The 26,281-nt window shown below is 34.8% G+C and overlaps 1 protein-coding gene across 4 annotated transcripts in view; it reads left to right on the forward strand.

The window, feature by feature from the left end:
* FER (FER tyrosine kinase) overlaps positions 1 to 26,281 on the forward strand; it is a 213,106-nt gene that overhangs the window by 74,593 nt on the left and 112,232 nt on the right. For 3 of the 4 annotated variants that reach the window (XM_088129770.1, XM_088129773.1, XM_088129771.1), the window contains exons 11-13: positions 11,561 to 11,665; positions 13,732 to 13,935; positions 18,324 to 18,446. In XM_088129770.1, coding sequence (XP_087985896.1) covers positions 11,561 to 11,665; positions 13,732 to 13,935; positions 18,324 to 18,446 — 432 coding nt within the window. The remainder of the gene's footprint in view (positions 1 to 11,560; positions 11,666 to 13,731; positions 13,936 to 18,323; positions 18,447 to 26,281) is intronic. The other variant, XM_088129772.1, reaches the window with a different exon arrangement.

Genomic DNA, 26,281 nt, shown 5'->3' on the forward strand with positions numbered 1-26,281 from the left:
GCCAGAAAGCTGGATCCATACAAGACACTGAGTCATAAAGCGTAGTTGCCATCTACAGTGATTAGGTTCATAGATTGTACAGAGCCAATACTATACAAACTATATTATGGTCAAGCATGATGTGTCATCCTAGTTCCTATGGTGTCTACTGTAAGGAAATTAGTGTATCAGAAATAATCATATGGATGCATGTAATACATATAATTCTAACATGATCATAGTAGCAGGTACTGCCGCTGATGCCTGAAGAACAGATTTTAAGAATAGTTTTCAGATAGATGAAAATAGACTAATAGTGGAGATAGGAAATAATTCATTATTCCATTTTATGGGCTTGCATCTGAAGCTGAAAAATATTGTTACTGTCTAGAAAAATCTGGTTGATGCAGAAAATGTAAGACTATTCATGATGAAATGAATTAAAAATCCCAAATTAAAAATAGATTAAAAATCCCAAATTAAATTTGTTTCCCATTTTAGGATTTGCAATTATAATGCCCAGTATTTGAATATTTCATAAAGTATCCTACTGTTATAACATCACAATACATAAGTATTAGTACCTGCATTCTTAGGTTTCTCATTTCAGCATGGCTTGCAGTTTTAAGATACTACACTTGGGACTATGAAATCACAGCATAACAAAACATTACACATATATACTTTGAAAATACTTGTCATATACCTGTTGATTAAGTGTGCATTGATACATTCTGTTGGCTATCTACCAGAAATATCTATCTTGTTTTAATCTGTTAAAGCTGCATATTTCTGTTTCATTTTATGAAAGGATAAGATTTATTCTTTAATATACTTCATGTAAGAGCTTAATTGCTTAAAAGTGAAATTTCTCCTCCATTATACCACAAGCTGATCAGGGTAAATTCAGTCAGAGTTCTTTTTTATTGAGGTAAGATATTTTTGTATCTTTTGATATTAATTTTTGGTAGAGGGTATAATGCTAGGTAAATTGGAAGCACAAAGTTTGCGAAGTCTCTACTTAGCTATATGGTTTTTCAAATTGAAAATATTTTTTTAGAACTTGATCAATAGATTTTGTACCATTCACATTCAATTTTGAAAGTATTGTCTCTATTCAATAAATTACAGATAGTATAAAATCAGACTGACACATGTCACTCATGCATATTGTGTGTGTATGTGTGTAAATAAATAAGGTTAAAAATGACATGTTTTGCTTATTTATGTATCATACCTGTGTTAGACCTAGTGATGGTATCCACCAGTTGAATGAACACGGCTGGCAAAATTGGAGCCCCCTGAACTTCCCCAATATCTGTTCCAAAGATTCGAACAACTCATCAGGGGATATTTTGAAGGATTGGGAGAAAGAAAAAAAAAAAGAAATGGGAAGTTCTGTTGCATGACTATTGTATTGAAAGAAAAACTAGAGAGATAGCTGTATGAATCTGTTCCATAAAGTTGGATAAATATAATGTGGTATAAATGATTATGTTCTAAAACCTATTTTATTGTATTCATGACGAAATGGCAGTCTAAATGAGCTCTGTCATGTGAAAACTTATAGTAGTGTTTATACCTGTTGGTGTTCTCCAAGTGTGTTGGACTTAAAAGTCATATTTTTCCTGGCCAGCTTGGACAATATACTGCAGTACACCAGGTGTATACTCTGTAGCATCGTGTGTTTTGTCTTCTTGATTCTTAAGGTTCCACAGGGGACTCTGTTAAAAAGACAAATGTGTATGCGATAAAATTCCCTTTGCACTTCTTTCTTAACCCCAACTCTACAGGGCTAGTGGAGAAATGACCATAGTATCTTTGTTAGGCAAAATCCAGATTGAATTTCCAAGTAAGAGAACATCTATCTTGTTTAATTTTATTATTCTTTTCCTTTCTACAGTAACCTTAGGGTGAGCTTTTGATGCCAACTCACCTATTTGTAGATATTCATTTCAATAATTCATCTGCTATATTGTAGATGAATTGATATATTTGTAGCATTGTAGCATATATGATATATTCAGTCAACTTTGTAGTTTAAAGCGTGTTTGTGCTCTATCATATATGAGATTAAACTGAGAAACTGTGAACTGTGAAACGCTTTGGGAAGTGTTGGCAAATTAGCAGTGCCATTTAAATAAAAATGTAAACTAATTAACTATAAATCCTTGTTTTTACAATTTATCAGGATTGAACTATTAGGTTAATTGGGTTTAGAAACTGGGAAGGCAAGTTGATGTTAAATTTCATGCTATGATGTTAAATGAGCTAGTTTGTAGGTAAACAACTAGCAGTTCGCATTTTTAGGAGCCTTGCATAGATTTTTTAGCTTTCTGAGTTGAAGATTTTTTTGCACTACAGTAATCCTTTACTATGGTCGATTATACCATAATTTTGGAGCAAAATTAAAATAGTCTTAATTTGATTTGTTATATGAACCAAGTTCTATATATCTCCATCCATTACAGACTGTAGTCTTGAGTCTTAGTTAGATCAAGCAAATTCTGCCTTTTAATGTGTATCATGATTAAAGCCATACCGATATTTCTAATCCATTTCTTTTTTACATTTTGTATGGAGCTGAAGTAAGAAATTGTATGCAAAAATTATTGAAAGGGCTGAAATTTTTATTTGAAATTTCTTGAATCTCAGGGCTCAAATACTCAGAATATACAGTACTTTGTTATATCAAGGTAGCTAGTGGATGTTTGGGTACAAGCATATGTTTTCGTCATTGTGCAATCCTGCATTTTCTCCGTTTGTGGCCTAATTAACAGTCCTGGAAATCCCTGAGAAGAGTTCTTTTACATTTTAAACCACCCTGCTCTTTCTCAATGTTTTTTGTTGATTTCTGACTTTGTTGTGGTTGTTGTCGGTTTCTGACTTAAATAATGATATAATAGTTGTCAAAGAAAAGAATAGTGTGAATTGATATTTATAAGAATGTCCCTGGAACTCACAGAATCCTTAGATGTTCTTAGAAAATAAGATCACTTCAGTCCAGTCGAGGGGAGGGCAGGAGGCAAAGATGAGCTAAAATTGTAGAAGAGGTCATATGATGCAATCTTATCCATTTAATTTCTGATAGATTGAACTTTTGTACCACTATAGCAATCATTTTATGAATGTGCAGGTATTTCATGGAACTATTTTGTTAGAGCACTGATAACATAGAACATTTCAAAAGTACCTCTAGGTTCAAAAGCTCTAATACTTAATTTAAACTTAAATGATGCAGTTTATGTGGTGTGCCCAGAATTGTAATGAGTTACTGCCTTTGTAGCAGATACATTTCTTTTGAGATTAGGCTATCAATTTCTTCCATAACATCTATGCAAAGGTGATACTGGAAAGGAGGACTCCATTTCCTTCAGTAAACAAACTGGCTCCCCGTTTGCTCTGCATAGTCATTTAGGTTTCTGGAAAAATATCTGAGAAATCTATTATTTAAATATATTTTATAGTTAGAAGACAAAGAATGTAAAATAAAAGACAGATTAAATTTGGTCTCAATCACATGCACATATATGAAAAAAGAATTGCCTAAATTTGAAACCTATTGGGCCTTATCATAATTTCATTTTATATAATTCTTTTGTTTTGATTAACTTGGAATAGTTTCACTGTCTAATGTGAAACAGGATTTATGAACAGTTGCTGTGTAGCAATTGTTCAAAATGCCTAAGCCTTCTGTAATTTATTAGTTATGTAATGCTATCTTGGGCAAAATATTTTAAGAAATATTAAAGAAAATGCCAAATTTTGTTCAGTATTTTATTATGTATATATCAAAATGCAGAGTTATTCATGACTTATAATGATGATCTATTTTTTCTTTAATCACTGTGGCATATGAGATAGCAAAAGCTCAAAAATGCTTTTATTCAATTTTTTATTTAATTTAAAAAATTAGAGGACTGAAAAACAGCAGGTTCACAAAAGAAGTATGTGTTGAAAAAGAAAAACTAAAAGGCAAGCAGGATGTTTACATGAAATTAATTGACCCTTCAGCTTATAGTATTTTGTTTGGGTGGAACTTGGAGTGTTAGGGTGGGCCCCACTTATTTACTATCCACTCTGTCCACAAATATAACTGTTTTGATTGCCCAGTTTTACTATATAAGCTGAAAACTTTTTCCTGCAATATGATGCATTATTATAAATCAATTTCAAGGCCTTTTTTATTGGGTATTAGATTTTTTGCATATTTGGCAAGCATTCTCTTTCAAAGCTGCTGTTTTTAATAAGTTAACAGTTGGTTTTCAGGAACGTTATCTTCTCAGCATCCTGAATATTTTTCGTGACTCAGTCAAGTGTGAGAATGAGTGCCATCTGGAAACTTCTTGAAAAACTGTTTTGCTTTTTCCTAATATTGGTATGAAATAGGTAGTTTAGAGTTAAAGACAATTATTTAGAGCTGGCACAAGTGTGGTTGGAGGGATGGAAATTAATCTCCCTATTTTGGGAATTCTGAGATTACTTGAGTTAAGCCCAAACTTCCTTTGAAGTTTATGTTCTCTTTCTTGCAATCTGCTACATTGTCAGGCAGTGATTCCTTTTACAACTCTCCCCTTTCTCTTGGCAAGAGGAAGATAACTTCTTAATCCATGTAAGCTAATGATACTGATGTAGAATCTCCCAAGTTAAAGGATTAATTAGATAATATTCTGTTTACTCTTCAGTTCAACAATTGCCTCTCCTACTTTAGGAAGCACCTCCAATTTAAATCTGTTTTCCTCCTCCACTAAATCCACTGCCCACATATCCAAAGAACTATTGAATAAATCTCTGGTGTACACCAGAAGGTTAGTAAAGTGTTCTGCCCCCCCCCCCCCCACCATTCCGATACACACACAGATTGTTCTCTGGCTTGATGTCCCTTCAGCCATTAATCTAGGAAGGAAGCTGAGTTGGTGCTAGGAAGTAAATTAATACGATATGTTTCCTAACTTGTTCCTTCCCTGTGAGGAAAAATGTATGAGCAAATGCTATGTTAAAAGTCAAGAAGAATGTTGTGATTCATATATGCCTTGTTTTATAACCTAGTTTGACTGTTATATACAACCTGTCTTCATTTCAAATCTTCAGGAAGCTAGAAATTTTTCTTCACAAGCTAGTTAAGAGTTGAGGAATGTGCATGAGCAGGATTGTGCCTGTACAAAAGTTTTTCGACCATTTCCTTCATCTCTTTCCCCTACACCCATCTTCTGTACTGCTGGAGTAAAACTTCTTTTCAGCCCTTCAAGGTAGAAGGACAGGAAAAAGATGTCACAAGGACTACTAGAATTCTATTGCTCCAGGTTATAACAACAGAATTTGGAAAGCCTGGGAGAAATTCTATTTCCCTATTTTTTTACATCAAAGAGAATCAAGGCAGGGCAATCTTGAGTTTCTTTCTGACTCCATCTTGCCTTTCAGGCTAAGTTGGTGTTTACCTAACAGATACTGAATACCTTCTTCCACACTCCTCTACGTTCTTGCTGTTTTGTGTGCTAGGCTGATAACTTCCAAACTGTGGTTTGCTTAAGCTGCAGTTCCTGATTTACATGTAATAACCCAGTATTTATTAAAAGCAAACTGAATTCTGGTTCATTCCTCATCTTGGATGTTTAGAAGGATTGCATAAATTTATGCACATATCCCAAGCTAGTTTTCTCCTAATGTGTAAACTTGTGCCTGCTAAGTTAACTTATTGGTTTAGACAGCACACTATTTTTACGTACCTTCTATTTTATATATTACTTGTCGGAGTTAGTTTTAAGTACTGACTCCTGACTGTTTTCATAAGAATCCACTGCAAAATGAGTCTATAGATATGGGTGTGTATATATTTTCTGGAAAGGTAAAGCAAAACATGTTTTATCAGAGAATCATAATAATTGCCATTACCAATGTTTGGTGATTCAAGGCAGCTCTGTTTCATATAAATTGCTTAGTTTTGTATATTTCCTTTGATAATTTTTTTATTTACGCCTTGTACAAAGTTTCATAAACACCTGAAAAATGCGCTTTTGAACGATGTTCTAATTCCACCTGTGCTCTTTGACTTACAGTATATTTCACTGTCTTTTCTGATGCTCATGAGGCTTTCATTAGGCTGTATGTAAAGCTGTCTTCTACTGTCCTAGGCCAATTACGTGGCTCACCTATGTCTTTATTACTACATTAAATGAAGTTAACTATTTCAAATATCTCAAATAATATGTATTGCATATAATATACATGCATAAATATCAAATGTATTGATGCGATGGGTGTTCAAAAGCAGATGGCAAGTGCTGTAAGAATATAGTCTCCCGTCTTCTAGAGAATTTTTAGGTCAGAAGATTGAGATATATTGCCCTGTTTTCTGGCTTGTTCTAACTGATATGCTTGCTCACATAAGAAAACAATCTATTTCATTCATTTGACAGCCGCTGTTGCTGTCCATCTTAAATTTAGCAAAAGTCTAATAACATTTCTTCCCTTGTCAACATCTTTGTTTTCTGGTTTTGAAAAATACTGAAGTAGATAAATATTAATATCTTAAAAGGCAATAAATGTATATATTAAAGGAATCCAGGCAAAATACAAGGGTTAAGAATATTATTATAGTTGTTTGTTCTGCGGAGGACAGTTAAGAAATAGAATGTTAGTGAACATAAAATTAATGCACTATTTGAACTAGTTGGGGGAAAATCATCAGAATGCACACATTCTAGTCCCTTTCCCCCTCAGTGACATGAGAAGCACTCATTTAGCTGCTGCTGATCCCCATAACTCATTTATCTGAAAAAGGCCCTTTATCTTGTCATTACTGAGGTGTATGAAATATGCTGATCATCCTAACTCCTGGCAGACCTAGAAGCAAAATTAGACAGTGTATCCATGTTAATGTAGTGTTCAGGTTTTTGTTTTTTGTTTTTTTTTTAAGTGGCCATTTAATCCACTGATATAAAATCAACCTGCCAGGGGACTCTGAGTAGCCTGTTTTATTACTGGACAGATTGTAATTTCAAAAAGATACGCTTTGTTCTCTAAAGACTGTTTTAAGGGATCAGGACATTTTATTTCTTACAATTTTTATAGCAAGTGATCAGATACTAGTTAAAATGTTTTATAATGGCTAACTCAATTTTACTTTGGTGCAGATACTAAATTTGCATCTGATCTCCTTTGTGTCTGATACTTTCTTTTTCATGTTGGATTCTTATGTTTCACTTGAAGTTTACTTTAAATATCAAATAAAGAATATCTCTACTATATTGATCAATTATCCACTATAACTCAGCTTGCATTGATCTTTGGTGAATTCAGATGAACACTGAGATAGCAAGTCATGGAGGTGAATGCACTAATATGTAAATTGGTAAGAGATGTGATTTCTTGGCTCATTTTGCATATCGGGAATGGAAGGAACTAGTGAGCTATAGCCCCAACACTTGACTCTGCATATGAAAACATTCATTGTTTATGGACGGTGTCTGGTGACACAAAAGAGTTATTCAGTTGCTATTAAAGTTAATATGGGAATATAATTTTTAAGAGATGATACCAAGAATAACAATCTATTGGACTGTTTTGGGTTGGTTTTGCAAACTGTGTGTCTGGATGATGAGCCATTTCAACTATTTAAGCAGTAACACTCATGTAGTGAACTGTAAGAAAACAGTCCTAAAGGTTAAGATTCGAAAGAAGTTAATCAAAATTAAACTTGCCAATGTAGATAGTGAGTAGAATCCAGCAAAGTCTGGGAAAACTAATCAGGATAAGACTTCCTTCTCAGGGGAGTTTTTCAAAGGGGAGGAGGCCACTGTCCCTCCTTGTGTTAGCCAGTCTGGGTAGGAACCTGCTGCTGTGTGTCTTCTCTTTCTCCCATATGTTCTTCCAGTACTGTTCAGGTTTTGCTGTTGGTGGCTCTGATGTTATTGTGTTGTTGCACTGCAATTGGGAGTATACTTTGGATGGTTCTTTGGAGAACAGAGCATTTATCCTCTTGGCCTCTGCTAGTGTATCTCCTTAGCAATCTCTAGAGCTTCAGATGAAGTCAGGTCCTTGTATTTTTTCAGTACCTGAGTCTTATCTTTAATCTCCAGACCCTTCTATAGTTCCACCAGCTGACTAACTTCTCTCTGAGTTGCCTTGATCTTAGTCTCCAACCTCATTTTCCAGTGGGATATGTACTGCTGTTCTTATTGAACATGTAGCCAAGAATCTCCAGGATTACAGTGGCTGTAACATATACCTGTTCATTGGTTTGAGTTATGGGTAGTAAAGATTGTTGTGAGGGCTCTATTAGCATCTTCCAGCATACTATCTGATGGTACTTCTCCACTGAGCCTTGGTAATCGGTCTTGAGGGTTGACTGTAGCTAGTTTATCCATGATCTTATGCCTCATATTAGCTGTTGTGCTCTATAATGGAGGGGGTGGCAGTGATGTTCCAGCTTCAGGTGCTGGCTGCACATCCAGTTGTTCTTCCAGGTCTTCTTGAGTCTGGAATGTAATGTGTAGTTGATTTATCTCAAGTTGTGAGAGCAGCTTCCTCTTCACTATTTTGAAGTGTTGGGTAACTAGCTGTTTCTCAGCTAGTGTGGATGTAGGTCTTCTGTCCATCCATAGTTTCCTTATATATTTCATATATCCCCTCTCATTAGGTCTAATGTTGTAGTAGCATTCCATCAATTCCAAGTTTTCTTGTCTCGTCCATGTATGGTTTGTTCCAGTAGCCCACTTATCATCAGATTGTCCTGGTTCTCCAACATCTGTCATGGACCTTGTTAATCCAGGCGACATCTGAGCCAGCACGACTTTCTTAGTTCATGTCACTCTCATATCCGAGGTAGGCAGGTGAAGCATTAAGGAGTCTTTCCCAAGAACCCTACTGGTAAGGTAGGTACCAGCTGGGATTCAAACCCCAGTCTTCTGTATCAAAGGGTGGCACTCTAACCACTACACTGTCCAGCTGCTCTTATCAAATATGCCTTGACATATATGTGTGTGTGTGTGTGTGTGTGTGTGTGTGTGTATTCATATTCATCCTGGAAGATTAGTTTTGAGTTAAGAAGCAGGACTTATGGTACTTTCCTTTTTCCAGTTCCCTTCAGTTTTTAATTAGCTCTTGCACCATAATGTACATAATAGACAACTTGTATCCGTTTCTTAAATTAGTAGATTCATTTTTGTTAGAAATTTTAGCCAACCCCATACCCCAACCATTCCGCCATTATAGAATGGCAACAAACTAAGAGACAAGAAATCCCACTCACCACCTCTTAAGAGAAAGGTGCAGGGAGGAGGTTCCTCATCCTTCCCCCCACTAAAAGTGATTGTGAAGCGAGCAGACAGATTCTTCCATAGATTGTGGGAAGTTGCAACAGTAAAGATTTAGGGACAGTAAAGGTTTAGGGACTTTTGCTTGAGGAGGCAGAGGTGCTATTCCTGTCCACGTGTATGTAAATATACAGACTGTTACAGCTCGGAACTGAGTATTGAAAATGAAGGAGCAAATGAAATATGCAGCAACTGTTTTAGTTTGAAGTGGTTTTGATAAGTGTTCCAAATAGACCATTCTGTTTGCCTGTTTTCCATCTGCTAAGATTTAGTCAGTATTCTGGTCACACCAAACAAACCCTCTTGTGTTTCCTGAAGTGTTGTCAGTGTATTTTTGTACCTCTGCACACCTTGGGATTCAATTTTGGATGGTGCCATTTTATCAATCATTGGCTGTCAGAAAATTGGAATCTTTATTAGTTAATATGAGCATTAAAAAAATAAATTTCATGTGAGAAAAATGCCCTCCCCAATGCACAATGTTTGTACTAATCAAAACAACTCATATATATTCATATTCCTTTTGCACAGTGATTAACACTTGTCACTGCTTAACTCTAGGGAAAACTGGAAATTAAACATAAACTTGTGTTTTCTTTTAGCTTCTCTTGTGAGTATGTTCCTTTTGTGTTTTAGCCTTTCAGCTTACTTTCAGCAGATATTAGCTACTTGCTGGTAAATCTCCTTGGCAATTACACCATCTTATATTACCTGTATGTGTCCCTTCTAACTCTTTGCTCAATCATAAGCTTCCATATGCATCCAGAGTGGTTTTGTGCAGACACTCCTAACTGCCACTTGCTCCTTGAGCCAGAGCCATGAATCCAGGAGGACCCCAGGATCGAGCATCAGTTCTGACTAGGGCAGCACAGCCCCATCCAGAATTAGAGATGGAAAATCTCTGGGGCTTGGGTGGTTCAAAATCTCGGAGACACTTGGTTTTGCTAGGGTTAAGCCTGAGCCTATTTCTCCTCATGTAGACCCCCCACAACCTGAGACAGAACATTAAGAGCAATGAGGCTGAGATGTATAGGAGGGTATCATCAGTATATTGATGATACCTATCTTGATATTGCTGGATGACTTTACCCAGTGGCTTCATGTAGATGTTAAATAGAGGGGAGAGTGTTGAGCCCTGTGACACCACACAGAGTAAAAGCCTAGAGCTAGGTCTGTTTCCCGCCCTCCAAATTGACTGGAACTAGCTCTGAAGAAAGGAGGAGAACCACTGCAACTTCATGCCTCCTATTTCTACTCTAGTGTAGTATCATGAACCTCAAAATGATGTGGTTACTTCCTTACAAAGTTTCTCCTGCTTTACTTCTTCAGACAGCTCATCACTATTGATTAGGATAGATCTGAGAGATCTAATCCCTTTGTCTCTTCTTCAACCTTCTGGAAAATGAAATAGTAGGCAAGACTCCTGGGGAATTTTAGGGTTCTTACAATTTCAGCTCAGTTATCCAGTTTTCCAGCAGATCTCCAAGTAGCTGAAATCTCCCATTATTACTATGCCTCTCTTCCCTGGTGCAGGAGGGGATTATCCAATCTTCTGTCTGGGTTAGCAATCTACAGCACTTCCAAATAATATCTTTGTAATTTTCCCCTTTCTTGTATTCTCAACCAAATGCTTTCTTTTGGACCTTATGCTCAAATTCCTGGATCTCAATAAAGGCATGCACTTCATTCACATATAATTCCACTGCTCCTCCTTTGAATGGCCTCTTTCTTCTGAATAAGTTACTGTATACTGTTCAGTCTTTGTATTCTGCTCCCAAGTTTAATCTACCAAGTTTCAGAATACTACAAAAAGACCATCTCCTCTTGGAGAGTTCTATAAATGTGTTGTTTTTCCCATTTAAACTTGTTGCCTTGGCACTGGTGGAAAAGTGGCAAGGATAACTTCCCAGAAAGATGCAAAATGGTGAAGAAATAATTAGAAAAATGAAAGTAAAATATATGTAGTTTTATTTAATAAAATACATTAAGTTTTTAAAAAGAAAAAAAATCAGGATTACAGATTGGGAATGTTTTGACAAAATATGAAAAACATTTTATTTTTTAATAGGTATTGTCCTTTCTTGTGCAAAACTATTCAAAAGTACTAATGTTATCAGATAAAAACAGAGATAAGGAAGCCATCTTCATTCATGCTTGATGATTAATTTGGGTAAAATCAAAATTTTATCTAGCAGTGACTGTTTCATCTGCTAAGAATCTCTGGTTTATTTTCTGTTAGACTATTTCTTCCTCTGTTTCTTTCCTAGGATAAAAAAGATAAAGTTTCCAGGTTTGATACTATTCGACATTCCATTGCTGGAATGATAAGATCTCCAAAGTCTGTGTTAGGTTCTTCATCGGTAAGTGGGCAGGTAATGTATTCTTATGTCTTTATTAAGAAAATATTTTGCTTTCACTATTTTTCTGCATAATTTTCTGATATTTGCTGCAGGATGATTTGATTCATGTTTATAATGCTTCCTATATTGAGAATGGTATTTCTAGCAATCTGCAGTAGATGAAACTCACTGTTAAAGAATTCAGACATTTGAACTTCCAACATATAGGTGCACGCTCACTCATTTAATAGTCTGGATTAAACCTATGTAAATTGATTGATTTTATTGTGGTCAAGGAAGTCATCAAAGTCCAGGTATAATAATAATTTTAAAAATTGTCTATCCCAGGAAAGGAGTCTATAGTTACCTAGGGTCAAGCTTTCAACCTAATTGCAAGCATCAAAATGCAAAGGTACACCTGGGTTAAAACAGCATTAAAAACAAACATGATGATGAGATATCAGAAAAGTCATACCATACACATTTATTGGTCCATTTGGTGCTTTTAGTAATTGATCTGTTTGTCATGTTTGTACCACTGCCTTATTTGACTGTTAACTCTTCTAAATTAATGAAACCTGTGGTTTCATCATAGTTTTCAGTTAAAAAAAAATCATGCAGATATAGGTTACACCATCATTTTCCAATCTCAGCCTTTAGATTTTTTTTTAGTTTTTTTTTTATCCTGTCTCTATTATTTTTATAAATAACTCAAGGTGGTGAACATTCCTAACACTCCTTCCTCTCCTGTTTTCCCCACAACAACCCTATGAGGTGAGTTGGGCTGAGAGAGGGTGACTGGCCCAAAGTTACCCAGCTGGCTTTCATGCCTAAGGCGGGACTAGAATTCACAGTCTCCTGCTTTCTAGCCTGGTACCTTAACCACTATACCAAACTGGCTCTCAGTCATTTATTTGTCATATCTCCTCACTTATTGTTAAATAATTGACTTACCTAGATATGATATATTATAGACAAATGTGAATGGGAGCAGCTTGTTCTCAGACAGCTTATTTTAATATTAACTCATGTTGTGACCAAAACCTGGCTCACCTAAAGAACCAAATCACTTTGAAGATGCAACGTAAATTTATTAAGCATGCAAACAACAACAGTGTACACTGGGCTCACAGCAAAACCTTGGCAGTTTTCTGAGCATCCCTGAGCAAAAGCAGAACCACAGTTTATATACCTTTGGCCTACAAGACAAAGATAAAGGCAGAGGCAGAATAAAGTACAGCATGATGTTGGAATGTTTTTGATAAACCCATCTGGGTGCCCTTCTTTTTATTCCTTTCTACTAGGTCAGCATGTTAGCTATACTATCTTTGAGATATGTCCATATAGGAATATAAACAATGTGGTTTACTGGGCTACTGGTTCCTGTCTGATTCCTCCCACGTCACCTAATTCAGGTTGCTGCAAATGTTTTCTTACAAGGGAACTTTCAGCAGTTCACATGTATTGGGGGTGGGGTGTACCTCATAGAACTGATAATGAATGTAGCTCACATGTGCATGGAGGTACCTTTTACCACCATACTCACTACAGCATAAGTATATAATCCAGGACTACCAGCAAATCAGTAATTCATGTGCATATAGGCAAGGACAGACTGGGACAACCTTTCAAAGGATGTGCTTGCTTCAGTGCTTTGAGAAGGGAGGTTTCCCTGTGCTAACATTCTGAGGAGTTCCTCTTTTGAATATTTTGCACAGCCCTATTAATAAATGCATTTACAACTCTCTCAAAATCATGCATTATCCCCTATTGTATTTTAAATGAAAATATAATCCATACAGTAAAATCTATATTTAGAGTTTTTGTGTGTGCCTTCAAGTCTTTCTTGACTCCTGGGAACTTCCTGGACAAGTCCATGCAGTCTTCTTGAAACATTTTTGGAAAGGGTTTGCCATTGCCAACTTTCTAGGGCTGCAAAAGGTGACTGACCCAAAGTCACCCAGCTGGTTTCATGCCTAAGGCAGGATTAGATCTCACTCACAGTCTTCCAGTTTTAGCCCAGTATCTTTAATCACTACACTAAATTGACTCTCATATTTAGAATTATATTAATCTTTCTTTTTCATATTTTTCCTAAGTTTTTTGATGTAATATCAGCCAGTGAAAAACCACTGGCAGAACAAGATTGGTATCATGGTGCAATCCCAAGAATAGAAGCTCAAGAGCTATTAAAACAGCAAGGAGACTTTTTGGTGCGAGAGAGTCATGGGAAGCCTGGTGAATACGTCCTTTCTGTGTTTTCAGATGGGCAACGGAGACACTTTATCATTCAGTATGCTGATGTAAGTTTGACACTGATTTTTTAAAGTGATTGAAGTGTACTTGCTTTTCAATAGCTACATAATTAGATTTAAATTATAGTTAGATAGCTAAATAATTATGCACAACTTGTATACTATGTTACATACTTGCCTCTTAAAGCTAAGAAATCATTATCTACTTCTGTAAGAGCCACAGGTACTATTCAGTGCATTTGATTCAGAATTCGATAGTTTTCAATAGAGATCTATCAACCTTTGAACAATCTTGGACATAGGAATGTTCTTTACTCTCTTGTTAATTTCTAATTAGAGATCTTTAGAATTGTGTGATTGCCATTTTTATCCTGAAATGCACTGATCTAATTTTTCAGAGGGGAGGTAGTTCATTATTTTTCCAGAAGTGGTTCTTCCAATGATTCCTGAATTCCATGTCTAGAACCTTGTGTAGCACTTTCTGAAAATGATGATGAACCCCCAAAATAGGCAAACTGACATGTTACGATTGCAAAGCATCACTGTGCAATAAGAGTACTGCAATGCATTCTACAAGAGGCTGCCTTTCAAGACCATTCAGAAACTGCAGTTGGTGCAAAATGCAACTTCCCAGTAACTGCTGGGTGTTACCTCCAAGAGTACCTGTGCTTCAGGCTCTAGAGTGGTTGCCTGTAGGTTTTGTGAATGGAATTCAAAGTGCTGATTTTGGCCTGTAAAGCCTTTGTGGTTTGGTGCCTTGGTACTACCAGGGCTACCTCTTTCTATTTGAATTGACCAAACTAGTATGTTCATGCCAGAAGAAACTCTTGATTGTACCCCCCTTCCAAAGAAAGTGAGGGCAACCGAAGCCAGGAGGCACTACTTTTGTATTCACTACTTCAGAATGGAACTCTTCTAGACAGCATTTGGTTTCTTTGTTGTCACCATCTTCAGTAGTGGTAGTAGTAGTAGCAGCAGATATATGTATTACTGTTAATTGGTTGAGTTTGCTTTCTTTATATTTTATGTTCTAAGTTTTTATGAGTTTATATTTTTACTGTAGACTTTTAAATTGTTGATTATATATTATGAATGTTTTACTGTTGGTGTTGTAAACTGCAATGAGCCTGTAGTTGACTACACATTATATAAATGGAATGAATGAAAGAATAAATATAAAGCAGAATGTTCTCAGGAACACTGGCATGTTCTGTTTCCAGACTGCAGAGTTTTGCACAAGCTGTGCCTGTTGTTCAGAGGTATACTACTAGTAAAAGGGAGGATGGGGGAAGTTAATTATTCAAACAAGCTCCTTCTCCTAAAAAAATAAATCTTGAGAATGCAGTAGGAGGATACCTAAGTTGCTCCATTTTGCGCCTTAATGCTGATTTTAGATACATGCATGTCCTAATATGGCCAGCCAACTTTTCATAAAACTATAGTAGACACACAATAGGTATATTCACCATTGGTTCACTGAATTGTGGAATAAGTATTTCTAATTTGGGGAACGATTAGTTCACATTTTTACACAAGCATGTTAGTGGAAATAAATCACTCAAACAAGCATTTAAATTCAAAAAACTGCACAGAGGTAAAAAAACATTTCATAAAAGACTAAACAGGAAAGATTAAAAAGATGAAGAGTGGGAAATAATGTTTGCTGAATAAAGTATGGATGGAGATTTTATGAAATTATGGGATTGTATTAATATTGGCTTCGTAGACAAATCTGTCCCATCATAAAAATAGTAGGCCATGGGAAAAAGTATAATAGTTTAAACAGAAAAAAAGAAAAAATCAGTGCAAGAGTAGTTAAAATTATTTCTTCCAGAGAAAGAGGAAATACTGAGGGGATTTATTTTTGGGATTGTCATGTGAAGATAAAAAGGTGCAGTATGAATATCTAAAAATATATAGATACATATTTTTGGAAATAATGTTTTAAAGCTCTTAAAGACCAACTAGAAGAGGATAATAGAGCTGGTAAAGAATTAAGAATCTACAGCGTACTTTTTAAAAGATTGGAAGAAGTTATTTGTTTATACTTTGTTCCTGGAAAAACAAGGTTTTAATTTTCATTACTGATTGTAAATATGGAGATGATTGTATTTAATTCAAATTAAGGGCCAAATAAAATATTACAGCAAGAAGTGCAAAATCACATCTCCCTGTTTTTAAAAGTTAAATAGTAGTGATATGGTATAAGGATACAATTTCAAACTACTATGGAAGTAGGAAGTGGGGGCGGGATTCATATAAAGAAATACCATATTGTTGTTTTACCTTCTGGAAAATTGTATAAAAGGAAATGTAAACCTACCCTCTAAAGAATACCACAGTCTCTGTCTGAATCAAATGCTATTCAAATACTTTCAAAGCTACAGAAGTCCTCCAAATGTAACTCCTAATTGTAAAGCAGCATTACAAGACTTGTAATTAGACATATAACTAGATACGTTTTGATTTCATGTATTAATCCTGGAGGAAACCATAGCAATTAAAAATGTAAATATGATGCTGAACCATACTATTAACAAGTTAATATTGACTTTTTATTATGAACTCTGGCCCTATTGAGCTTGGGGTTAGGCAAAGGGAATTATCCCTCCGAGTTGGAAAGAAATCTGCAATCCAGATATTAAAGAGTAAATTTGATCTACTATTGTGTTCTCTATCGATTTGTAAAATGTCTTTATATGGTAAAAATTAAAAGCTAGAGCAATATGTTTCTATACAGTCAAGATTTAACAACATGCTAGATCTCTCTTTTTTCTTTTCTGTTTTGAATTTTAGTTCATTTTACTCAAACTATGTATATTTTTTTACTCTGATCATATTATTAGTATTGCATTGTTTTTATCTTTCTTAAATTTCAATATAACAAAAATAATTTTAAAAACCAACACTACCAAGACTAGTAACAACAAACCCTCTCCCTATTTGAATTGAAGAATTGAAATGATTTTTAAAAAATTGAGACAGGCTTATTCTAAATGTTGTGATCTTTAAAGCAATAAGACTAGATGTTCCCTTTCAACATTTTCTAGCTCTGCAATGAAAGCAGATATTAATAGGGCTAAATAAAGATTGTTAATCTCCTGTGGCTTGAAAACCTCTGAAGTATACTACAAGATATATTTAGCAATCTGAAGTTTTATAGTGTAATGATTATTGTATAATCAGCTTATATTTGGGGTGTCTAGTGAAGCTTTTTTAAAACCTGTGCTCAGGCATTATCTCAAAAGACTTCATCAGCATTTGTGTGAGCCATTGTTAGTATTTGTACGGCAACAGCAGTTAAAAACAATTGTATATGATCAGAATCACTGCAGAAAAGCAAATTATACATATATAATATTTTTCTGTTTGAGCTCCACGTTGTTTTTTATAACTTAATATTGCAGAACAAGACTTATGAAAGTGATCAAGTTTTGATTTCAGTGGGAAGAAAAGCCCCGCTATTTACTTTGATCATCCCGTTTCCTATGATTCATCACTATGTGTTTCAGAGGGATATTAGACTGTTTAAAAGCTCACTAGCTATTTTTCCATGATTATATTCTCTTTTTGCTGAATTCCATATATGAAAAATATCCATTTATATCCTGTTGAAATAGTTCAGGGATAAACGAGATATATTTCAGATACTTTCAAAAGGAGAGATTTATTTTGCCTTGTTTTTAAAAACAATATTAGAAAATAGGTCCAACAATAGTTACTGTACCATTCTAATTTTTATTCCATGGCTTAGGACAAAGGTATATATTCCGTTGTGAAATATTTTCTTTGTTAAATCTGGAAGCATTTCAGGGCATATGCTGAACATTGCCACTGAGGACAGTTTAGCACTTTTCTGTTCATAAGATATAATATTTAATTCAATTTACTCAAAAATTGAAGTTCTGTTCCATTAATTTATAATTTGCTGCTCATTTTTGTGGTATGGCAGTGCTTATATAATTAAACTATTTTCATACTAGTTCAGTTTGGCTGTATATATCCTGTTTTGGTAATCTTGCTAGAGCAAGTTATAAATAAACTTTTTGTTTCGAATTAGATTTGCAGTCTTATTTAGTAAATCTATATATTAGCCACGGTTCCATATTGGATATAACAAGAATAAGCATCTGTAACTTAAATAAACTGGCATCTGAACACTGGTTAAGAGAGGGATGAAGATACTAAAAGAAGCAATTATTAGATTATATTCGCACTTATTCCCAGCTGCTGAGCTATGGTTTAGAAAGCCAAGCCATACATTATATATTATACAAATAACTACAGTCTAGTGAATCATCTCAGCATTCTTTTGTAAAGGCTCTTAGAAGACAACTTGTTGCATAAAACAGTGGTAAAAGTCAGACATTATTTTATTCATGGAAAGAGGTCCCGTTGCTTAACTTTTGCGTTTCCTCATCAATTTTCTCCTATAGAATCAATACAGATTTGAAGGAACAGGGTTTTCAACCATTCCTCAGCTTATAGAATATCATTATACAACAAAACACGTGATTACAAAGAAATCAGGCGTTATTCTGCTGAATCCTGTTGTTAAGGTATGTGTATTTAATACCTATGGTGAAAAACTGAATTTTGTTTTTTGTTTGCTGAGAGTAAGCTATATAGCATTGTGTATTTCACCTGTTTACATGAATACTTGATCTTTCCTGCCTATTTTGTTCCTAAACTCAAGTAAAACACTTATCTTTATTCTTTCAAAGAGTTATGTGAACTCAGATATATTCTTAGAAAGTTAAAATTTCAAGCAGACTGAATATGGTGCTTTACATTGAAGCATTTCTGGGCTCTCTTCTTCATTGAGGGTGGAGACTTGGATGCAACAGTGGAATAACCAGAGAGCGGATGGGGAATTATCTGGGATGAATTATGGGGAGCCAGTTTGGTAGGACAAAGATGTGGGAAGGAATCTGGATAGCAAGAGGAGAAGCCAGTCCCAGTTGTAGTTGCTAAACAAGAACTACCTGTAATATTAGTCCTCATTTTGAAAAAAAAAATTCTTCGGCTTTTACATAAGCTTTTGTAAAATGGATATTCTATTTTTCTCCACTTCCCATAAGTCAGGTTACCACATTTCTTCACAGTAATGTGTGTAAATGTATTCTTCCAAATAATAATATGTATTTATTATTAGACTATTAGAATATGAACACAGGCATGGTCAGGCCCTAAGTGAAGGAGGTGAGGATTTCTAGTAGCTATTTAAATTAGGTGGGAGTGGGTGGGGGTACATCATGGAAGAGGCTATTTGGGGGGCAACAATAGCTAAGATTAGTAATTTACCTTGTAGACTAAAGCTATACTTTATGAACATTACTCTAGTTTCAATAATAATAATGTCAGCTTTATCTTAAACTTTTTTTTCCATGCCATTCTTGTAATAAACTTTTAAAATAAGAAATGTTTGGTTTTTACAAGAGTGCCATGTCAGCTCTCTTAGTAATGGAACAGTCAACCTTTCTAATTCTACAATTTTCAGCTCTCTGTTTTTGAAGCTTTTCTTTTCAATGTTCTCTGTATTAATTCACCTAAGAATTAATCTAAAGCTTTGATTTATTGGCAGGAGTGCTATATTGTCAGCATTTTGCACAAAAATATTCTTTTGAAAATTATTACTTTTCTTGAAAAAGTGAAACTTCTGGAAATACTGTCAGGAAAGTTAATGATTTTTTTTTAGTGAAAGATTCTTGAACCTTATAATGAACTGATGAACTATGACTGGCAGGAACTATTTCAGCAATATGTGAACACATATTAACCATGACAGTTGGAAAATATTAATAGATCTGGTTTTAGAAATAATCTGTAGACCAGTAAAATGCTATAAAAAATACTGAATCTGTTTTTTAATAATTTCCACCTATACAAATATTTAAGTATTTATTTTAAATGGATCTCCTTTTATAAAGTCTTTGAGTAGCTACAGGTACATTGTGATCATGCTCATAAAATCAGACTAATCAATTCATTTAACAATTAGAGTAAAAAGGAATTTCAAAATATTTCATTAGATTCTTTCATGTGATGCATACAACACGAAAACCTTCTTCTATATTAAGTACCACTTGATCAGTATTTGATTGCTTGTTTAAAATTCATGTGAGGTGAGTCCTTGGCATGAGTCCTTGGATATTTTAATTCTCCTTTCATACAAAATTATCCTATATGAATCCATTTATTAATTGGAATTTAAATTGAAGCATCACAATTGATGCTATGGAACAAACAAAATTATCTTCAGTTAGCTTATTGAATAAATGTTCAATTTCTCTTACTGTGTCATTGAAGTAACTATTAATAGTTATGGTCCAGTTACTCATGTTCACTGTATATCAAATCTGCAGGTTAGGAATCTTAATGGCAAAGAAATAGAATTTAAATTAGAAGTGCCAAAAGCATTAAAAAGTAATGCGTGAGTGATTTTTGGAGGAAAAAGAAGAAAACAAAGATTTCCTTTTATGCTTACACACAAAGTAATAATATTTAATTTGTTGTCAATTCAATAAATTATAATGAGTAGTGAAAATTTTGTAGCAGCCATATATGTTTGAAAAGATAATAGTAATATACATATATGCTTTTCTAAATACATTTTAAAAATAAATTTTATATGTGTGTGTGTGTGTGTGTGTGTGTGTGTGTGTATACACATTCATTCATTCATTCATTCATTCATTCATTCTGATACAATACAAGCAGCAGTAGAGGGATGTTTAGATTATTCTCTCTGTGTATGTATGTATGTGTGTGTATATATATCAACTACTGTATATTGAAAGTGCTACATTATAATAAAACAGAAAATTAATGAATAATAGCTGGCAATATTCTGTCAATAAAATTATTCAATTTAAACTTATTGAATGGGGATTTGCTTCCCTTTCCAGAAAAGCCAGTTATGCAGTCTGGATTTTTTCTGGGACTTTCTATGGAAATGCAGTGGCTGATGACTAGGAATGCCAGCTGCATTCCTACCTGTCAGGAGCAGGTGTGGCTCCTGTCACACATATCCTTGTTATATCTGGAGTAGATTAAAGATAGATTTAAAGGAGTTTGTTGCAATAAAGAAATTTAAGCTAATGTAGAATATTCATTAGAATGTAATGTAGGTGTTTCCAGAGGCAAGTATTTTAATCGTGATGTATTACATTTGTGTCAGGTCCATTGGCTTTCTGTTTACTCAAAACAGATTTAAAATGCTGGTTTAGAATTTTAAATCCTTGCATAATTTGGTATCATGTTACCTGAAGGACTATTTGAACTCATATTTTAGAAAATCTGTTGCATTCAAGTGGGGCATATTTTGCTATGTAGTTAGGCATAAGGGACCTGGTGGCACCATTTTTAGTATCTGTAAACTTAGAATTCCCTTTGATTGCCTTCTTTTGTTTTAAGGATAATAGCCCCCCCCCACCTGTTTTTAATACATATTAACGATTGAACTCATATCATCTGAGGCTTTTTTAACATTCATTTCATTTGAACCATCCTTATGGAATAGCTAAATTCTGCCTCCCCTTTTGGTCTCCAGTAAATTCCTGGATTGATTAATTTCCATTGTTGTAATTAATGGGATAGCCCTTTGAACTAATGGCCACATATGCTGTCCAATTTCTACTCCCCCCAAATTGTATTTCTGTTTCAAGTTGCCTGCTTGGATGCAGGGTCCTAAAAACAATGCATCTTTTTTTCGAGACTCACAAAGAAAACTGATTTAGGTGAGAAAATTGTCTCTGAAGTACGCTAGCCAGAAAGGCGTGTTGAATGTTCATCATAATTGACAGACACAGAAAGAACAAGACTGTACTTCAGATTCTCATCTAGTGGGGTTTCCCTGATGAAAAGTTTAAGCCTTTCTGTCTCTACATGGATTATCCAGAAACAGTTCAAGTGGACAAAGCAGCAACTGAATCCTAAAATTCCTCAATTGGGATAATGTTGGGCTCTATTTCTACACTGGGACATGGAACATTCATATTGGAGATGGCAAAGTCATAACTTTATGCAGTGATTTTGTTTTCATTAAGTATATACGCTCTGATATGCACTGCATTCACTGTGTTGAAGTTCAGTGACCAATTAAAAAAAATGTTCAGTAGGAAGAGCTCATAGTACCTGGTGAAGCTTAAACATTTTCCAAATTTGGAATTGCATAGCAATCTTTTTTCCCATTAAATGGATTTATAGAAGGAATAGCTTTTCCAATGTGTTTTTGATTCTTTGGCAGGTACTGTAGGAACGAACTGCACGAGATCTGCTCTACTTTCTAGCAGATGTATATGCTTGTGTTTTGCAGTCTCTTTGATAAACGTTCAAGTGAAGCATTCCCTTGAAGCTGTTTTTTTGAAGTAATACAGCTCCGGTCCTTCCACAGTAAAGTGAAAAAGGCTGCATTGCAATGCTTCATTTGCTCTGGCTACCCCCTGTTGAAACTGCTGATTGAAGTGTTGAGGTGATGCAAACACCTCACTCAGGCAAATCACATTGTCTCTTTACCTCCAGGAGGATTGTTGCAACATCCATTTGTCACAAAACACACCTCTGAGCCAAAGCCGAGCTACCACACACAGGCCTATGATGTGTTGTCTGCAAGGAGGGCAATGCTTTTGTCTTGTCACAGATCCCCCTCATGTAACCAAATATCTGTAACTCCTGAACGCTTAAATAAGAAGCTGACTTGGGGGTTTAGTGAATGGCCGTGGTTTGTTGAAGAAGTAAAGAAGAAAGACCAAACGATCTTTAATATACAAGTGCAACAAAAAAAGATGAGAGAGTTAAGAAAGGGTTGGAGGCCAATTATATATAAAAGGTTTTATATTGCCAGCCCTGCTTTGCAAGTAACTTCAAAGTTTTGAACCCCTTTATCTGAATTTGACAATTGCTTTGCAAATTATAGCATTATCTCCTCTGCAGGTTTAATACAGAATGAAAAAAAAAAGAACTTAGAAAGTAAAGAATGTTTCACTTAAAACATTTTAACCTGCCAGAGATGCTGTTCTATACTAGTATAGATAACATTGTTGCTATGTTCCCATTGATTATACAATTCAATACAGCTGAAGAATTGGGTACTTTGATGTGGAAATTTAAAATGGAATATATTGAAATGTTCATTTCAAGATAAATTGCCAAAGAGTAAGAGTTATCTGTGAAACAAAAGCATTTGTATCCATGAATTTAAAAGTATATACATACGTGCTATAAAGGAACGTTCATAGTATATGTCTTTCTCAAGTGCTAATTTGTGCATAGAATCCTACATGAAGTGAGCATGAAATGGAAGTGATTAAATTGGTGACGCGTGCACACACACACATATGAATATGAATGAAGTGACATCTACTCTAGCATTCTGTTCCCTGAGTGGTGTAACAGATGCTGATGGAGAGCACACAGGCAGAACACAAATTTAATAGTCATGTTCTTCATCAGCTTGTATCAAGAAGCTTAAGGTGAATGCTCTCGCAGATTGAACTTGAATCTTAGTGACTACATAGATATGTCTGCATAATTTCTTGACAAAAATGCAAAAGTGATTTGCTATTGCCTTTTTCTGCACAGTGTTTACAACATCCCAACCTAGCCTAAAGTCCTGTATTTCCTAGTGGCCTCCTATCCAAGTATTAATAAGGTCCAGGTCTCCTCAGAGAGTTTTCAAGGTTGGCTAGGTGCTGCCATGTGCTGCACTAACATGTGGTATGATATAATCTTCTTGATAAGTAGTCATTGATAGCCTTATCTTTTATTAATTTGTCTAATCTCCTCTGAAAGCTATATATGCTGGTCCTCATTATTATACTTTGTGGAAAAGAAATCCATGGGTTAAATAACTGCTGTGTGAAGGAGTATTTAATTTAGGTGACATGTACTAAGGCCACCATTTAGCTTCATTCTGTGATCCTGGGTTCCAGTATTTTGCGAAGTGGAGAAAAAAAAATCCACATTATGCCTAGTTTTATAAATTTCTGTCCTATCTTACTTTTCTCACCCTTTTTCTAGAAAAATAAAGAAAAGTTAAATATTATAATTTTTCCTCAAAGGAAAATTGCCGGTACTGAAATCATTTGGGCTACTCATTTCTGCTTTTCCCTAACTCTACATACTTTTGCAAGGTACAATAACTACAAGTATTCTAGAGAGATCTGAACTTTTTCTGTTTTGCTTTTTCAACTTGTTCGTAGTCCCCTTATCATGTAAGTTTATCTGCCTGAAATCAGTTGATACGGCATTGGATTGATCTGATAATTCTCTGTTGAACTGGCCCCTTGTTCAGTAGCATTTCTCTCTCATACCAGCTCAGAATAGGTCCATGGCAAACTGTCCTATGCCTGTCTGGGGTTATACCTCTTTGTCATACCAGAACACACTTTAAGCCAGTTGAATAGGGTCACTGGAGTTGTATTTTACTGCAGACCTTTTCTTTTGTGGATGCTTCTCTGATATAATCCAACAAAATTTGCATTAATAGGGGAATTGGTAAAGCTAGTTCTATTAATTTCCCTCAAAAACTGAATGAAAACTGTATACAGAATTGCTGAGTTTGCACATTATACAATCATGATTTGTTTATTGTCATTTAAACCATGGTTACTTAAGCCATGATTCATGGTTTACAGCAACCAGATTCATGCAGCATTCTGAGATATGAGAAAATTATATTATGGCCTGGCGATGTATGAAACCTTAATGGTGATAAATTATATGTAAAGAACTGGTATTCCTAGTAGCAGCATGGCCATTAAATGGAAGGTATGGCAGAACACACCTGAAAGGCACCTTGCTAGATAAAGCTGTTTAGATTATGGTCTTATACTTTTGTACAGATGATAACCACAGTACCAAGGAGACACATAAATGATTTATGAATGCTTGTAGATAGAATAATTTTATCAAACTATAACAACTAATATTAGAGAGCTAAGAGGTACTGTTACTGAAATGTTCTGTTTTAAATACATTATCAATCATTATTCATTATCATACATTGTCTGGCTTGTCACTGTTCTAGCCTTCCCCAATCTAGTACTCTCCACATGTTTTGAAATTAAAACTCCTACAATTGTAATCCCAACATATTACATACTTGATGGGAATTCTGAGAGTTATGCTCCCAGAACATCTGTTTGGGGAAGACTGCTGTTTCATTCCTATTCATTTCCTTGTCCCCTGTTAACAAAGACTTTCCTGTCTTTTTTCAGTCTCCCCTATATTTCTTAAATATATGTTTCTATATAAAAGTATTAATTTTCAGGTGCTTTTGCCATGATTGCAAAAATAGACCATTTTCTATTTAATAGGCACTGAATTAGTCAAAAAAGCAGATTTACTCTATATCTGAATAGAAGCTTAGATTGGCTTAGTTCTCTAAATTATATAGCCAAAATTCCACAATGTTATGAAAATCTTGCGGATAGGAGAAGAAAAGATACAAGATTTTCATCCGGTAGAGTGACTAGAAGATGAGTGTCGAACCCATTCCTTTGAACTACTGTAATCCCTGACCTTTGTTCTTAGTTGCTGAACTTATTTATTTATTTATTTCAATTTATATAACTGCCCCTCTCTCCATAGTGACTCTAGGCAGTGAACAAAGTATAAATGGAAACCACAATATAACATCTTACAACATACAATTCTAAATATATGAATTAAAACAAAAACAGAGCTGAGAGTAAAAAGCAATATGATATAATACCAGCTCACCCAGGTTTCACTAACTTCACAACCCCCATGTTTAGACAAACACCAGGTTTTCAACTCTTTCCATAAGACCATCAAGATTGGGGACAATCTGAGCTTAAGTGGCAAGGTGTTCCAGAGGACAGGCATCACAACAACAGAAAAAAACCGTGAATTGTCTGTGATTCTTTGGCATTGCTTTCTAGTGAATTTGTATAATTAGAAACCTGTATAAAATTATAATTGATATCTTTAAATTTATATTTCTCATGGATTTTACAGAGATAATTGGCTTGATTTGGGTATGAAACTACTTTGCAATCATTTTCCAAGTTCTGTGAATTTTTATTATATCAATGTATTCATTTTGTTGTGCACTTTCATTTTCTTTTCCTGCTTCTGCAGTTAGTTAAGCACCTACTTTTAATGAAAAATAATGTACTGTGATAATTTTGATGTCCACAGAAAAACATTTATTGTTTCCAATACTGAAAATGGAAGAATTTTTTTTTTTCCTCCCATCATGATTCATTATGTATTTTTCTCCTGGCATAAGGTAACTTATTGTCCTACTACCTTTCAGTTACATGTAGAAGCAATATCTCTTTCTGCACCTTTTAAAAATTGTCTTTCTGAAGAGAAAAGATAACATACTGGTTCTAACTAGAAAGAGTCTTCATGTGCTTCTTTGTAT

The sequence above is a fragment of the Python bivittatus genome, unplaced genomic scaffold (assembly GCF_059951505.1).
Source record: "Python bivittatus isolate LINGU-HERP-01145 unplaced genomic scaffold, Pbiv_v1 ctg000850_np1212, whole genome shotgun sequence".
Lineage (NCBI taxonomy): Eukaryota > Metazoa > Chordata > Lepidosauria > Squamata > Pythonidae > Python > Python bivittatus.